General features: G+C 39.0%; 1 protein-coding gene across 1 annotated transcript in view; it reads left to right on the forward strand.

Annotated features, from left to right (window-relative positions):
* Positions 1-16114, forward strand: part of GRM7 (glutamate metabotropic receptor 7) — a 526714-nt gene that overhangs the window by 280839 nt on the left and 229761 nt on the right. The window contains exon 6 of the mRNA XM_029243336.1: positions 6729-6929. Within this exon, the coding sequence (XP_029099169.1) occupies positions 6729-6929 (201 nt within the window). The remainder of the gene's footprint in view (positions 1-6728; positions 6930-16114) is intronic.

Consider the following 16114-nt stretch of genomic DNA (forward strand, 5'->3'; position numbering starts at 1 on the left):
AACAGAGGGATGGGGAATGGTACCCAAGAAAGCGTTGTGAGGGTTTAACATGAAACCATGAAAAGTGCTTAGCGCAGAGCCTGGTGCCCAGGAAGAACACAGTAAGCGCAGGCTGCCTGTCGTACTGTGACAGGGACACCCATCGTTCTCTTCACGATTGCTAGGTTCGTTCAGCCTCACCTCCAAATAGAGGCACAGCAGCAGTGAAGGCTTTTTGTCTCAATGCAGAACTTCTGACTTTCCTTCAATTGGTATTTCTTGCTATGGGTTGTTACCCCAAGATTCTATGAATGTGTTCGCTGTTTAAAAAAAAAAACAAATTTGCATAAAACAGAATCTTATTTTACCATTGACATTCATCTTAAAAGAAAAAGGTACACCCATGGGGGAAAGAAAGTTATCCAGTAAACCAAGTTATTTGTTTATTTTTTATTATTTTTTAAATAAAGTATGGGAGGGACTGCAGTAGCATTTTAATAAGGCTTGCCTGGTAAGTGTAGCGTTTTTAGAACCCTGCAACATTTTCTAGTGTTCCAGGATATCCACCATGCTTTCCTTGCATCCTTTTTACCCAGAATCTAGCAGTTCTGTCAGCACCTATATATGCCCTGACTCTATTTTCAGAGCTCCTGTGACATATTCTCTTCCTGTTTTTATGAGTGTGTTTATCATTTGCAGTATAACCAAGCATTAGTATTTTAGTTAATCATATACAGTACTACTCAGGACTTTAGCCTCAAGAAATTTTTAAGTTTGTGGCTTTACATTCAATAAAATATATTTGTGTAATGCAGCATTTAAAGCACAGTGAGCACGAGCATATATAACTTCCAAGAGGTCTTCCCGATGCAAATAACTGCAATTAATATGTGAAATCAAAACACAAATTATAATTTATCACTCCCATAGAAACATATGGTAAACACTGGGCCAGTTGTTCAAATCTACAGGACCGTTTGGGTAGGTTTTTCAGGTCGCACTAGCAAATATCTTTGGTTTTTTTTCCTGCCTATGCCCAACCTCCTCTTCCTTTTGGTTTTCGTACTGCAGTGGGATTGTTTATATTAATAATTTCAGATCCGTAATTTCTTACGTTTTCTGTGCCTTTTTTTTCTCCCTGATAGTCTGCTCATGCATATTAACTAAGGCGTATATTCTGAGAAAGCAGTATGTTAAAATGAGCAAAACAAGCAGGTATTTCAAAGAAAGAAGACTTCACCAGCAGAACGAACACTAGCAACTCTGGTCGTGAGAGGGCTTGTAGATTATTCTTGCGTAGTGCAGCTGAAAATGTCTTCAACATAAGCTTAAAGGAGTGTGCATTTTGAAGATAAATACTGAACTATTTGGGTAAAAATAACATTATATCAGAAAATCGGGAGACTTTAAAAGGAAAACTTCTTTGCATGCTGGAGAAATGAAAAATAATTAATGCTTCAGAGTTCTCCTTATTTTATCTAAACCTCAGACCCTTTCCTGGGAAATGTGATGAAAAGGATGAACTTCATTCAAGAAAAGAATATAACAACATCTCAGTTCATCAGAAAGCCTGAAAGAAGGAGCCGCTAACCGAGAATTGACTGAAAATGCTTTCTTTTTTTCTATTTCAATCTACATTGTTAAAAATATTGCTTAAAACTACCCTTTTTTTTTCTCACTTTTGGGGGGAAGAAGGTGTACTTACGCTAGTCCCTTGAGATGTTATAAAATGGTACATGAATAAGAAGTGTAGTGTTCAAGTAAACCTGGAAAACATTGAGTATCAAGCTGTAGTTAAATGGATAAGCCATTGAGTATGTCACTTGGGGAATAAAGAAAAAGTAGGGTAATTCTAGGCTTGGCTAACTCACAGCTCGATTGTATTTTCACATCCTTGCCACATTTTTATTCTGCTCTTATTCGTACGCTGGGTAATTGCCTCAGGACTGCAAAATGACTAGAGTAAATGCAGTGTGTGTGTGTGTTGGGGGTGTGTGATTGTTTTGATGCAGTTGAGTTCATCTCTCTTTAAGAGCAAATAAACTTTCTCCGGAGTTCCCCAGTAAACTTTTTCTGAAAATTTTTATTGAAATGTAGTTGATTTGCAATGTTATGTTAGTTTCAGGTATACAGCAAAGTGACTCAGTTACACACACACACACACACACACACACACGCACGCGTATTCTTTTTTAGGGTTTTTTCCATTACAGGTTATTACAAGATACTGAGAGTAGTTCCCTGTGCTATACAGTAGGTCCTTGTTCATCTATTTTATATACAGTAGTGTGTATTTGTTAATCCCAAACTCCTAACTTATCCCTCCCCCACCTTTCCCCCTTGGAAACCATAGGTTTGTTATCTATGTCTGCGGATCTATTTCTGTTTTGTAAATAAGTTCATTTGTATCATTTTATATGTGGAACCCAATAAACTCTTTTCTTTCATCTCATTATCTAGAACTGTAACCCATGCCTGTTTCTAAATCAGCCCTTGCCAAGGAGGAAACTGGATTGGCTTAGACAAATGAGGAGAGGCTCAATGAGGCTCAGGAGAGGTCCTGAACCCCTCACTCCTTTGGTGGCTGCCGATACCTGAAGAGAAGCAGATTTCAGTTAGGGGAGGAGGTGGGGGTGCTAGATGAGTAACCAGAGACTCTGACCTTGGCACGCAGTTGCGTCTGCAACAGTAGGGGAAATAAAGTTAGCCTTTTTTGTTGTTGTTGTTGTTAACTTGCCAGTTCTGATTTTCTTGATGTAAGGCTACATTTTTCAAGTCCTGGTAACCCCAAAGACAAATGTACCTGTGTTTCTCAGAGCCCTTAATAAGCTAACATACCTGATGACTCTTCAGGAGAGGGGTAAAACCTATAATGTTTCAAGCATAATGAAATATTTCATTATTTAAAATACTGCACTTGTTTTTCAAGGCATTCTTTCTGAGATGAATGTCTTTATGAATGCAGGCTAGAAACTGCTCTCCTGAATTACTAGTCTGAACACGTTTCATAGTATATATTTTAGAATGGTCATAATGCCATCAAGATTGCCTTTTTAAGTACTCTAAAAAATAAGAGAAATTTGTAAAGTAGCAGGTTATAAAATTATTAGAAAACGAATTGCCTTATAACATAAGTGTAGTAAAATGTTAATGTAAGAATCTAGTTGGTGAGGTCACTGTAAAACTCTTTCAACCTTCCTCTGTATTTAAAATTTTTTGTGATAGAAAGTTGAATAATAATAAAACAACCACAACAAAACAAAGAATAACTTTTATGTATGCAACCAAAAACCAGAGGAAATACTTAGCAAAGAAAACCACATTTATAATAGCAAAACTAAGTAAAATACCAAGGCTCACTTTCCACGAAACACTCAAAACCTATGTGAGGAAAAAATTTAAAACACTACTGAAGGAAGCAAAAGTAGCCTTGAACAAATGAAAAGACACACGTGGGAATTCTCACCTTTGTAAAAATTTCTGTTCTGGCTAAGTTGATTAATAAATACAGCATAAACTCAACGTCAAGTATTTTTTTTCTCTTCTCAAGATAGATTAGTAGTTAATAAAGCTCATTTGAGTAAATAAACAAAAGTCAACATAAAATTTGAAAAAGAAGGAACAATTATGGTGAGAGAGGGGCTAACTCTACCAGTTATTAAAATATGTTATAAAGAGTTTATAATTGAAGCTGTACTGTTGGCCCACGAATAGACAAACCAAACAGTGAAACAAATTTTAAAAATCCAGAAATACATCTAATTATGCATGGAAAACTTAATATATAATAAAGGAAGCACTTCAAATCAGTGAGAAAAGATGAACTGGCATATAACTAGGAAGCTATATGGAGAAAGCTAAAATTTTGATTCTTCATACCAGAATGTATTCCAAGTGGATGAAATATCTAAGTTTAAAAAATAAAATTATACAAGAAGAAAACACGGATGGAATATTCTGTAGCCTGGGGTGGGAGCATTTTTTCAAACCATGATTGAAAATCCAGAGCAATAAGAAGAAAATAAATTGATAATTTTTTTTAGAAAAACATCTTTTAATCTAATATAATTTTGTTTGGAAAATACCTAAAGTGAGTAAAAGAAAAATAACAAACTAGGAAAAATATTTGCAACTTAATCTCAAATTCTTAATATGCTTAATTAATAAAAAGCTTTTAAAAGTAGAGAAGAAAATGACCAAATTTTTATAAAAACAGTTTGCAGAAAAGAAATACAGTAGCTTTCAACTGTATGCAAAGATGTTCAACCTCCCCTATAGTAAGAAAACTGCAAATAAAAATAGACTGTGGTAGCATTTCTCACCTAGCTGACTGACGGAAATCCAAGTTTGAGGACATACTTGGTTGTCAAAGTTGTTGGGAAATGAACACTCTCTCTCTTTGCTGGTGGGAGAACAAAATGGTACAAACCCATTAGAGGGGAATTGGCCAGTATTTAGCAAAAACACATACAGATTGACTCTTGAACAAAGCAATCCCGTTTCTCAGAATAAATCACCAAAATATTCCGGTAAGAACTGAAAAACACATATATGCCAAGGCTCCTCATTACACTACATTTTTAGACTGTTGGTTAGACATTTATTCTAAGAATGTTATTTGTGTATTACGGAATCAAGCAAATAAATAGTTAGAATGGTGTCATTAAGAACCAGGATTTTCCTCATGAAAACAAAAATGAGGTAGAGGTGTAGGAATGTCGAGTTAAGTACAAATCCTGTAGTCCAGAATTTGAATTCAGAGTAGCAGTATGGATTCATGACGGATTTTATCTTTTTCAAAAAAGATTCCTGCTCCAGACACGCTGAAAAGGCCTAGACCCAATGAAGAGCAGTGAGCACCAGGTTGATTGGTACTTGAATGAGATACATACAAAACAAAGAACTGTCTGCCGTTTGAGATATTAACGTGTGCTCTGAAAAGGAAAATATATGAATTCACGTAATTTGGGGAAATTCTGAACTTCCTTCTTGGAAATCATACTTTATGTTATATTAAATACTCTGAAACAGTCTCTCCGTAAAGAAACCTAATAACGTTTAATACGGTGGCTGTCGGGAGCACTTCGTTTTGCAGGAGAAGGGACAGGGGTTGTAGGATCCCTACTGTTTCTTTCCTACACAAATGTGTCATAGAAAACAATCTGGGAAAGATTGCTGCGAAAGTGAAATTCAATCTGTGGTTAATTATTTGTCATAGAGGGCCGAGAGGTCTAAAGAGAGTTCCTGGTATTACCATGTACTTAACGGATGCCTAATTTAATACAAGTATTGTTCAGAATCTACCAGATATTAAATGCTGTGTTCAGTGCTGGAGATATTAGGAAAAAAAAAAAAAAGAAAGAAAGAAAAGGAAAGTCTAGTAGAGCATTAAAATATAGTGATAATTTTATAATAAAGATTTGAAATGTTTTATGAAAATCTTTAATTCTGATCAAGAAGCTAACTGTAAGCCACCACCGGATTGTGCCACGGGGACAGAGTTAAGTTATGATGGGCAAAAGCAAGGAGGGATATTTCTGGCAAGAGAAGGGGCATGACTGAAGATACTTAACGTTAGAGCTGATGACGTTTACGGGAAAAATAGCCATACTTGTCTGGAGCAAAAAATATATATGTTCTAAATTCTAGGAAAAGGGTGAGGTAGGGCCCATGAAGTGAGAGAAATGTTGGTTTGGGGTTCTGATAAACCTGGGCTGTCATCTGCTCTTCCTATACATGACCTTCGGAAGGTGATTTAATTTCTGTAAGGCTCGGCTTTCCCATCTGTATAATGAGGACTAATAGCATTTAACTGACAAAGTGAGGATGAAATAAAAATCATGTATATAAGGCTTCCAAGACAGTGGAGGACACTTCATCACTGCCGGTTCTCACTGTTGTTAGGCAGATAGGAACAAAATGATGAACACCCTCTGTTGTCAGGGGAAAGGCTTTGGATTTCATTTTGCGGGCAGTGGAGAACCGCTGAAGAATTCTGAGCACGGGGGTGAAGTGATTAGCTCTGTGGTTTGGAAAAATGAACGTGGAGGAATCACTAGATGAAGAGAGACACCTAGCATTGTGTCCTGATGGGAGATGAGAAAAGCATAAATAGGGCATTGGTAGTGTGGCCAAAACTGTTCACTGTTTCAGGTGAGGTTTTGGCTCTTCATTAGATATATGTATGTGGCAGGGTGGAGTAAGAGACAGGGAAGAATGAAAAAATGACATCAGGGTTTCCAGCCTGAGCATCAGAGTTGCCAGTAATACGCACAATTGAGACAGGCAACCCAGGAAGTAGAGCAGGTGTATAGAAGAAGGTAATGAGTTCAGGGGTGGTATTTCATTAGTTTTCTCTCATTTTCTTTTGGCGTATCACCTTTCTAGCCTAAGTGAGCTTTGAAGATTTGCACGTGGCAGCCCAGCTTCTAATCGCAGCAATCCCTTGGTTCTATGGGGCCACTGTGTTTTGAATGGTGTGTTGGCTTATTACAAGGGCTTTTATTGTGATCCTTTGAAGTGCTGCTTCTGAAATTTATCTAATACATCAGAAAGGTTAGTGTAATGTGTTCCAAAGTCAAATTCCAAAAACTATCAAAGCAACCGAACATGGTAGCCAAACATGGATATGTGGCCTGCGTGACTGTACTCAAAGCATTGTTTTCTTTAAGCATATTTGAAAGTAAATGCAAATTGAGACATTCTACTCAACACCAATGTTTGTGTGTGTTTCTTGTTTTAATGTGCAGGACAGGAGAGAATTGGAAAAGATTCCACCTATGAGCAGGAGGGTAAAGTTCAGTTCGTGATTGACGCAGTGTATGCAATGGCTCATGCCCTTCATCACATGAACAAGGATCTCTGTGCTGACTACCGGGGTGTCTGTCCAGAGATGGAGCAAGCTGGGGGCAAGAAGTTGTTGAAGTATATCCGCAATGTGAATTTCAACGGTGAGTCTCCGTGTTTTCTTTTTTCAGGCTGACATGGGGCCTTTATATTGTAGAAAAGAACATCTAGGGCTTCCCTGGTGGTGCAGAGTCCGCCTGCCGATGCAGGGGACACGGGTCCGTGCCCCGGTCTGGGAAGATCCCACATGCCGCGGAGCGGCTGGGCCCGTGAGCCACGGCCGCTGAGCCTGCGCGTCCGGAGCCTGTGCTCCGCAAAGGGAGAGGCCACAGCAGTGAGGGGCCCGCGTACCGCAAAAAAAAAGAAAGAAAAGAAAAGAACATCTAGAGAATGCCACACAACCCTAGTATGTCTAAAATACTATATATAAAAATGACAAGTGCTCATAACGACATTGAAGCACTGAAAGATAACAATACTTTCTGAATCCAAGAAGTCAAATTATGCCCAGTATGGTGTTAACGTCCTTGTATACATCAAAATTCTAATATTCTGACATATGGTAAACGAGATAACCAGAATATCCGATGATGTAACTTTGGGTGATACAGAACTTGGTGACATCCAAGTCTTTTGGCAATACAGCAACCATTTCATACTCATCCAGTATATATCCACCCAGATATTTCAGAATTCCAGTTTCTTGGTCAAGTGATTTGTTTTGCTTGAGTTCATTAAAAATATTTAGAGGTCTCAATTCCAGTCTCTTTTGGAATCCTAAGTGTTGACATTATGTGTTTCATAAGCTAAGTAGTCAGATTGCAATTTACTCTTGAGTATGTGAATTATAGCATTTCAAATGATTGAATCAATTATGTGAATGAGTAGTGAGTGAGCAAATGAATAAATAAATTTGGGGGGGTTATGGTTTGCCCTCTTTTTCTTAAAATAGAAGGACTTTTTCCAAGTTTTTTCTTGGTGAATGTAAGCAGGAATGGGAGGGGTTAAGAGGAAAAGGAAGGGACAGTTGCTCTAGGTACTCAAGTTAATGGAAGTAATGGTTGTAATTTTCCACACCAACCACATGTCACATTACACATTTATTTCTCAAAGCATAAAACTTGGGCAGAAAGTAATTGGTTACCTAAAATAAATGGGTAGAGATGAGTGGGAAATACAACCGGAGATTTATTTTAGGAATTGGCCGACACTGTTATAGAGACTGACATGCCCCATGATCTGCCATCTATAAGCTGGAGAATCATAGAAGCAGCGGTGTAATTCAGTCCAGGTGTACAGGCCTTGGGATCAGAGGGTTGATGGTGTAAGTCTTGATCTGTTTCTGAAAGCCAGGAGAAAATGGGTGTCTCTACTCAAGCAGAGAGAGTGAATTTGCCCTTCTTCTGCCTTTGGTTCTGTTCAGGCTTTCTAGGGCTTGGGTGATGCCTGCCCACATTGGGGAAGGTCACCTGCTTTATTCAGTTCAACGATTCAACAATTCTTTATTCAGTTCAACAGTTCTCTCAGGAACATACTCATACACACAGAAATAAAGTTTTGCCAGCTATCAGGGCATCCCTGGTCAAGCTGACACATAAAATTAACCATCCTGAATGTCAATTATTTCTCAATTAAAAAATAACCATTGCACGGGGTAATACAAAATTTAATACAGTAATAAACCTAACTAAATTACATATGAATAACATAACCACACTGAAGGGAGTGAGGAAGAAAGATAAAGAGTGCAAATAATTTTGGAAGACAGTATTTGACTATATACTATAAGACTGAAGGCATGAATAACTGTACAGAGATATTTCACAATCCCTAGGAACTTAGTATATTTTTTTCCCCACAATTCTGAAGATTATTTATGTCCATAAGAGGGCTGAGATTTAATAAAAGATATTGTGGATAACGAGAGTCAGAGAAGGAAATTACTAGTAAGGATGGGAGAAAGGTAAAATAAGACTTGTTGTGTTGGATTAGAACAGAAGATACAAGCATGGGCTCATGGCTTTTAATACACGTGCAGATGGGGAGGTAGGGAGATGGATATTGGTATGTTTGTGTGTGTACAAACCTCTGCTGTCTAGTTCTGTCCACTGAGAGGGCCTAGGAGCCATGACAGCCTGGTAGAAATGACTGCACTTGCGCCCGCATGTTATTTATGAATACCGTTCTCCAGTGAAAAGAACTAGGGCTCCCTAGTGAAGCTCTCAATTCAGGGGCCAGAGCAGGGCAGGTAGAAGATGAATTTGAAACCATGTTGTGCCACAAAGCAAGAAAGTGCTCAAAAACTGATGGGACCATGTGGAAGGGGCAAAGGAGCCAACTTGAAGAAGATCCTACTGGCTAATTCTAGGCCAACAGTGGGTTAAGCTCATAGAATATAATAAATATCAATGAGTCCATACTAATAAATAAATAATTGAATTGGATACGTAAACGCAAGAGAAGGGACAGCACGATGGAATGGGGCAAAGATGGAAATACAAAACTCACCATTTTGCAAAGACCTCAGTAATAACTGTTTCAGGCAAGAATCATCAATGGATGCTAAAATTATTGGGCTTAAAAGCAGGATGAGAAATAAGATACTCGCATAGCCTCAAAGTGTCCTTCATCGTGGAACACATTAATTACAAAGGGGAAAAGAGCAGCTTTGAAGTGGAGAAACCTGGAAGACAGCACTTAACCAAGTTGTCAAGGTTAGTGTCACCAGCAACGAGACTTAACAACATCACATGCTACTAATTATTAGAGAAATGCAAATCAAAACTACAGTGAGGTACCACTTCACGCCAGTCAGAATGGCTGTTATCAAAAAGTCTACAAATAATAAACACTGGAGAGGGTGAGGAGGAAAGGGAACCCTCCTACACTGTTGTTAGGAATGCAAATTAGTGCAGCCACTATGGAGAACAGTATGGAGGTTCCTTAAAGAACTAAAAATAGAGCCACCATATCCCACTCCTGGGTGTATATCTGGAGAAAACCATAATTCAAAAAGATACATGCACCTCTATGTTCATAGCAGCACTATTTACAATAGCCAAGACGTGGAAGTAACCTAAATGTCCATCGACAGATGAATGAATAAAGAAGATGTAGTTGGGAATTCCCTGGCAGTCCAGTGGTGAGGACTCCATGCTTCCACTTCACAGGGCATGGGTTCGACCCCTGGTCCGGGAACTAATATCCCACATGCCACGCAGTGCAGCCAAAAGAAAAAAAAGAAGACGACGATGATGATGTGGTATATGTATGTATACAAATGGAATACATAAAAAATAATGAAATAATGCCATTTGCAGCAACATGGATGGACCTAGAGATGATCATAGTAAGTGAAGTGAGCCAGACAAAGACAAGTATCATATGATATCACTTATATGTGGAACCTTAAAAAATGATACATATGAACTTATTTCCAAAACAGAACTTACAGACTTCGAAAACAGACTTACGGTTATCAAAAGGGAAAGGTGGTGGGGAGGGATAAATTAGGAATTTGGGAGAAACATATGCACACTACTATATATAAAATAGATAAACAACAAGGACGTACTGTATAGCACAGGGAATTTTACTCAATATTTTGTAATAACCTACATGGGAAAAGAATCTGAAAAGTATCGTGTGTGTGTGTGTGTGTATGTATGTGTATATATATATATATATATATATATATACTGAAAAGTGATTCACTGAATCACTTTGCTGTATGCCTGAAACTAACAAATAGTAAATCAACTCTACTTCAATAAAACAGTAATTAATTTAAAAAAAAGATAACCCTGGGAAGGTTACAACATCACTTCTGAGGTCTTATTGCCAAAAATACATGACCTCCATCTAATGTTAACAAACACCAGACATCCAAACTGAAGGTCATTTTACAAAATAACTGGCTAGTACTCTTCAAAAGTGTTGAGGTCATGAGAATGACCAATGGAGAAATTGTTCCAGACTAGAAGAAACTAAGGAGACATTACTATTAAATGCAATGTGGGAACATTGACTGGTCTTAAACCAGAAAAAGGGTATGAATGGGACAGTGGAGGAATTTTAATAACATTTGCGGATTAGTTTTAAATAGTATTACATCAATGTTAATTTCCTGGTTTAGATAATTATGTTATGGTTTAAAAAATCTTGCTTCTCTGCTTGTAAATAATAATCCACTTAAACCCACAATATTGTATCAATCATTCAGGAGTTACCTAGTATCTGGGTGAAGAAGGACCATATCTGATTTTGGAACCAACAGTTTCCGAGTTAAGATGGAGACAAAAATGACTATAAATACAACCACAAAAATGGTTCGCCTACAAATTATCTTTTTTTCGTAGTTTCTTCCTTATCTTACAGAATCTCCTAAAATATATATCAAATTTTCCCAGAAAAAGCACACATAAGTTTCATTACATATCCTGGGGTCAGTTTCTGGGCTTTGTATGCTGGTCCATAGATAAGCATCACACTTCTTTGGCCAGTAACAAAGAAGAGTCATTTTGAGAATATTGTTGGTGATTCTCATCTGATTCTTCGTCTATTTAACGCTTGCAGCCTTTGGTTAAGACGGGCTTACCACTGATGAGCCAGAGATGCTGAGCTTCTGATTGGACGCAGGCCCTACGTTTATCAAATGATTACTATGTGCCAGAAACTGTCCTAAGTACTTTTTGTGTATTGGCTTCTTTAATATTCATAATACTAAATGGCTTAGATACTGTTATTTTCCTTTTTTTTTTTTAGCAGATAAAGAAGCTGATTCACAGAGAACGTAAGAATCATGATGTCTAAAGCCACACAGTTATGTATTGATGATGCTGTAACTGGTAGCTAGGGTACCCAACTCCGTGGCCTGCTCTCTTGACTTTTATTAAGCGTCTGAGAGAAAGGGCTTTTTACAACATTCCTGCTCTTCCATCTTGGAACACAGGCTCTGTGGGAGCTCACAGGCAGGGCCAATCCGTTCCCTTTCTTTGTCATCACTGTAGTCATTCTCTGTTGTCAACATAATCTCCTTTTCTCTAAGGGTATTCTTTCTGCCATATGGACAGGCAGGGAGGAGCCTCCCAGGGCCGTGTGACATTCATTAATGGTGGGACTCAACAGTTTTGTAAAGCAGAAAAAAAAAAAACCTGTGTTAGATTTAGTTAAGTGGCTTTCATGTCGCTTTAAGTGAGCAACTATTAGGGTGAAAAGAAGCTTGACATTTTTTTACTCATTCAATTTCCTGGCTTTTAGATAAAGGAATCACATTTTAGAGAGGAGAAAATATTTGTCCAACCACAGCTAGCAAATGACAGAGACAGACCTAGAACTCAAGTTTCTTTCTAGTCCATTGTGAAAACTGTAGCCTCTCTCTTCTGCATGTTTTAGAAAAATCTTGATGTTTCTTGGTCTCAGTAAGCTTAATCGTGCTCTTCTGTTACTTCAGTACAGAATTTTCCATACCCCTGGGAGTTCTGTTCCAGACCAGTAGAGTACAGTTTAATAACTCCGACCTTCACATTTATGAAAGCGTCAATTTAGGAAGTGATAATAGAATGCTCTAAAAGTATTGCTACATCTTCAGCAATCACTTAACCTCCCCTTGTGCACCAACAGAAAAGATGGCTAATTATGTCATCCCAAATGAATGCAATGTCCTGAGCCTAAATTTGAGTTATCTTGATGTTGGATGTTGGCCCATCCAACCAGGTGTCAATATTTGTCAATTTAACAAATTTGTTGTCTTGGATACACAACCTTAGAGACTTGTTATATAGTGAAGTCTTTCATGTGAAGCCTGTCTGTACCTAGATTTACTCCTTTCCAGAAAACAAATTGGGTTGGGGTATATTTTATAAAGATGGCATATCTCATGTGGTCTTCTTGAAACACGAAGTTAGCTTTTCTTCATCGAGGGTGAGATCTGTATTCCCTCCCCTTGAGTCTGAGTGAGCCTGTGGCTAATACAGAAGTGGCACTATGTGACTTCTATGGTACAAAATGCCATAGGGCTTCTGCATGGTTCTCTTGTGACTTCTGTATTACGAACACAGCTGCCATGTTAGGAGGAAGCCAAGAAGCCAAGGGTCAGGCTGCACGTGGGTGCTCCAGCCATAGCCCCAGCTGATGTGAGTGGACCAGAGAGGCACTGTTTCTGCCAAGCCCTGCCCAAATTACAAAATACAGATTGTCATTTTTTTTTTGAGTGCCACGTTTTAAGATAGTTGGTTGAGCAGCAAAAGGTAACTGGAACACGGATCAAGGTAGCCTTTCTGGAATCTGTGTATGGGGTGGTAAGAAGAGAAGAGAAAACCTGTCAGGTCAGTACTTTGATGCTGAAGACTGTTTTGTCATTGGAGCATCGTATATCTCCAATCCTTCTTGATCCAGGAAAAAAAAAAGGAATTTCACTCAGATGCTCTCATCTGGGAAGGAGATTTCCTACTTGAGTGCATTCTCTCAGCCATTCTCTCCTCTGAGTATCCCATCTGGTCAAGTGGCCCTGTTTCCTTTACTTTAGGACACTTGTGTTCTGGCCCTGACACATTGTGGAGGTTCCTGCAGAGGATCGCTTCTCCTTTGATAACTTATTTATTTTCTCTGGATCTGTTTGATCCTTATTATTATCATTATTTTTTTTGATATAGAGTTCATTGAACACAATCCCTCTTTTTCTCTTTCAAGAAGTTCAGGGGTGGGGCTTCCCTGGTGGCGCAGTGGTTGAGAGTCCACCTGCCGATGCAGGGGACGCGGGTTCGTACCCCGGTCCGGGAAGATCCCACGTGCCGCCGAGCGGCTGGGCCCGTGAGGCATGGCCGCTGAGCCTGCACGTCTGGAGCCTGTGCTCCGCAACGGGAGAGGCCACAACAGTGAGAGGCCTGCGTACCGCAAAAAAAAAAAAAAAAAAAAAAGAAGTTCAGGGGTGATGTTGAAAAGGAGTTGTGTGGGGAAAAAAAAAAAACTGCCAGAAAAATGCCAGTTGCATTGTAGAACCCATCAAAAAGGTCAGAGCCACACCATACATTGTTACACGTCACTTAGGTAATGTATTCAGCTCTTCTGCCTTACTTTTTCTAAGCATGAACTTTAATGAGAATGGAAAGGGCAACACAAGAATCATTTCTCCTCACAAGGATTGTAAGGAGAGAGAGAGAGAGAGAGAGAGATGAGGCAGTATGTACCTTTCTGATGAATATTTACCTGGTGGGCTGAGATCCTTTGGAGCCCCAGGCCTCTGATATTCTTCATCCTCTCAAAGACTCTGAAAAGCTCACGTCCTATTACTTAATGACTAGAAGCTGTAGAATTATAGTAAAGTACAACATGAATCCTAGTATCCAATGTGAAAGAAAGGAGAGGTGAGTATCTGAATATTAATGTCTTCCTGAAAAATAATAAGAAACACTTCTGTTGATTCCTCTAGAGAGGGCTTAAAGGGGTGTCTTTGTGGACCATGGGGTTAGTGTCTAGGAGAAACAGAGAAGAAACAAATTGAAATGGTGACCTTGGCCACAGACAGATTCAGCCACAAATTCAAGTTCATAGGATGAAATCAGCGTTGCTCATGGATGAATGCCCATTCCCAGAGTGGATTCTAGCCTGCTGTTTGGAAAATTTTAAAAATGTTTACACCAAGGGAGAAATTTAAATTAAATACCAGTTAGGAGAGACTCCTTTGATGCATTGGAAAACATTATTGGTCTGGGAGTCTGACAGCATGCATCAGGGTCTGGTCCTGAGATATTAGCAGAGAAAACAATAATAAAAGTGAAAACTATAAAAAAAAAACAAAACATGGCCATCCATTGAGCATTTATTATGTAAAAGGCATGGGACTAAGCACCTTGTGTACATTGTTACATTTAATTCTTACTAACCCTATGACAATGGTATTAGTGACACTCAGAAGTAGAGGAAGACTGAATAATTTGATACAGGTCACACATATAGGAAGTGGTAGACCTGGAATTTAAACCCTTTCTAGGGGATTCCAGAGCCAGTTATTGTGCACTATTCACATTTAATGAGCGGAGTGGGCCTGAGGCAAATGATTGCCCTCTCTGAACCTAAGTATACTTCCTCACCTGTAAAATTAGGAAGCTCATTGCTCTGTGTCCTCCAGGTTTGCATTAGTTTCCTATTGCTGCCATTAAAAGGTTACCATATATTTGCTAGCTTAAACAATACACATTTATTATCTTATAGTTCTGTAGTTTGGAAGTCTGATACAGGTCTCTCTGAGCTTTAGTTAAGGTGAAGGCAGGGCTGGTTCCTTTTCGAGGCTCTGGGGGAGTATCTACTCCCTTGCTTTTTCTAGCTTCTAAAGGCCACATGCACTTCCGGGGCTCAGGACCCCTTCCTTGCATCACCCTAGCCTCTTGTTTTCATCCTCACATCTTCTCCTTCCTCCTTTGACTCCTGCTGCCTCTTGTAAGGGCCATTGTGATTGCACTGGGCCCACCTACATTATCCAGGATAATCTCTCCCATCTCATGACCCTTCATTTAATCATACCTGCAAAATCTCTTTGCCAAGTGTGATGACATTCATAGGTTCTGGGGGTTAGGACTTAGACCTACCTGGGGAACCATTTTGCAACCTACCACAAGCTCTGATTTTTTTTTTTTTTTAAATAGGCAAAAGTGTCATAAAAGTCTGTGCCTGACACTTGTAAGATAGTGTGGAGCTTTTTTTAGCTGCCCCTGTATCCTGCCTACATGCTGGACCCTCTCTTCCAGCAGGGGTAACTTTCAGCCCAGGATTGCAACTTCATATGCCTCTTGTCACCCAATATATTGTCCCTCTTTCTGGCCCCTTTTTTTTTAACTTCATTCTTGTGTTGAGTGATCGTTTGTGCGGGATCACTCTCAGTGTCATGCCTGCTTCCTTAACGTAGACACCCTTTTCTACTGTTGCAAGCATTCTCTCTCCTGTCCAGTTAACACGCCTTAGTTCTTCTTTCATCCATGTCATCAATGCAAATACTACAAATTCTGCAGAAGCTAATGACTACTAGCCAGATGCAGAGTTCTGCCACCATTAGAAGCTGACATTTTTAATGAGAATTATCAAAAGTGCTTCATGCTCATTACCTAAGACTTACCCCGTCCCTCCCCTAAAAATAGCAAAATGGTCTTCTCTTCTCAGTGATTCTGTTTCAGCCTGTAATTGATCTGTAAACTTCCTTGTAAATGACAGGTTTTTTCCCTGTTTTCTGCTGGGAATATTGATCTAGTGTTAACTTATAGGAAGAGCAGACAGTAGTCACATATGCTGAAGCCAG

The sequence above is a fragment of the Monodon monoceros genome, unplaced genomic scaffold (genome assembly GCF_005190385.1).
Source record: "Monodon monoceros isolate NGI ecotype Baffin Bay Population unplaced genomic scaffold, NGI_Narwhal_1 Super_Scaffold_3, whole genome shotgun sequence".
Taxonomy (NCBI): domain Eukaryota; kingdom Metazoa; phylum Chordata; class Mammalia; order Artiodactyla; family Monodontidae; genus Monodon; species Monodon monoceros.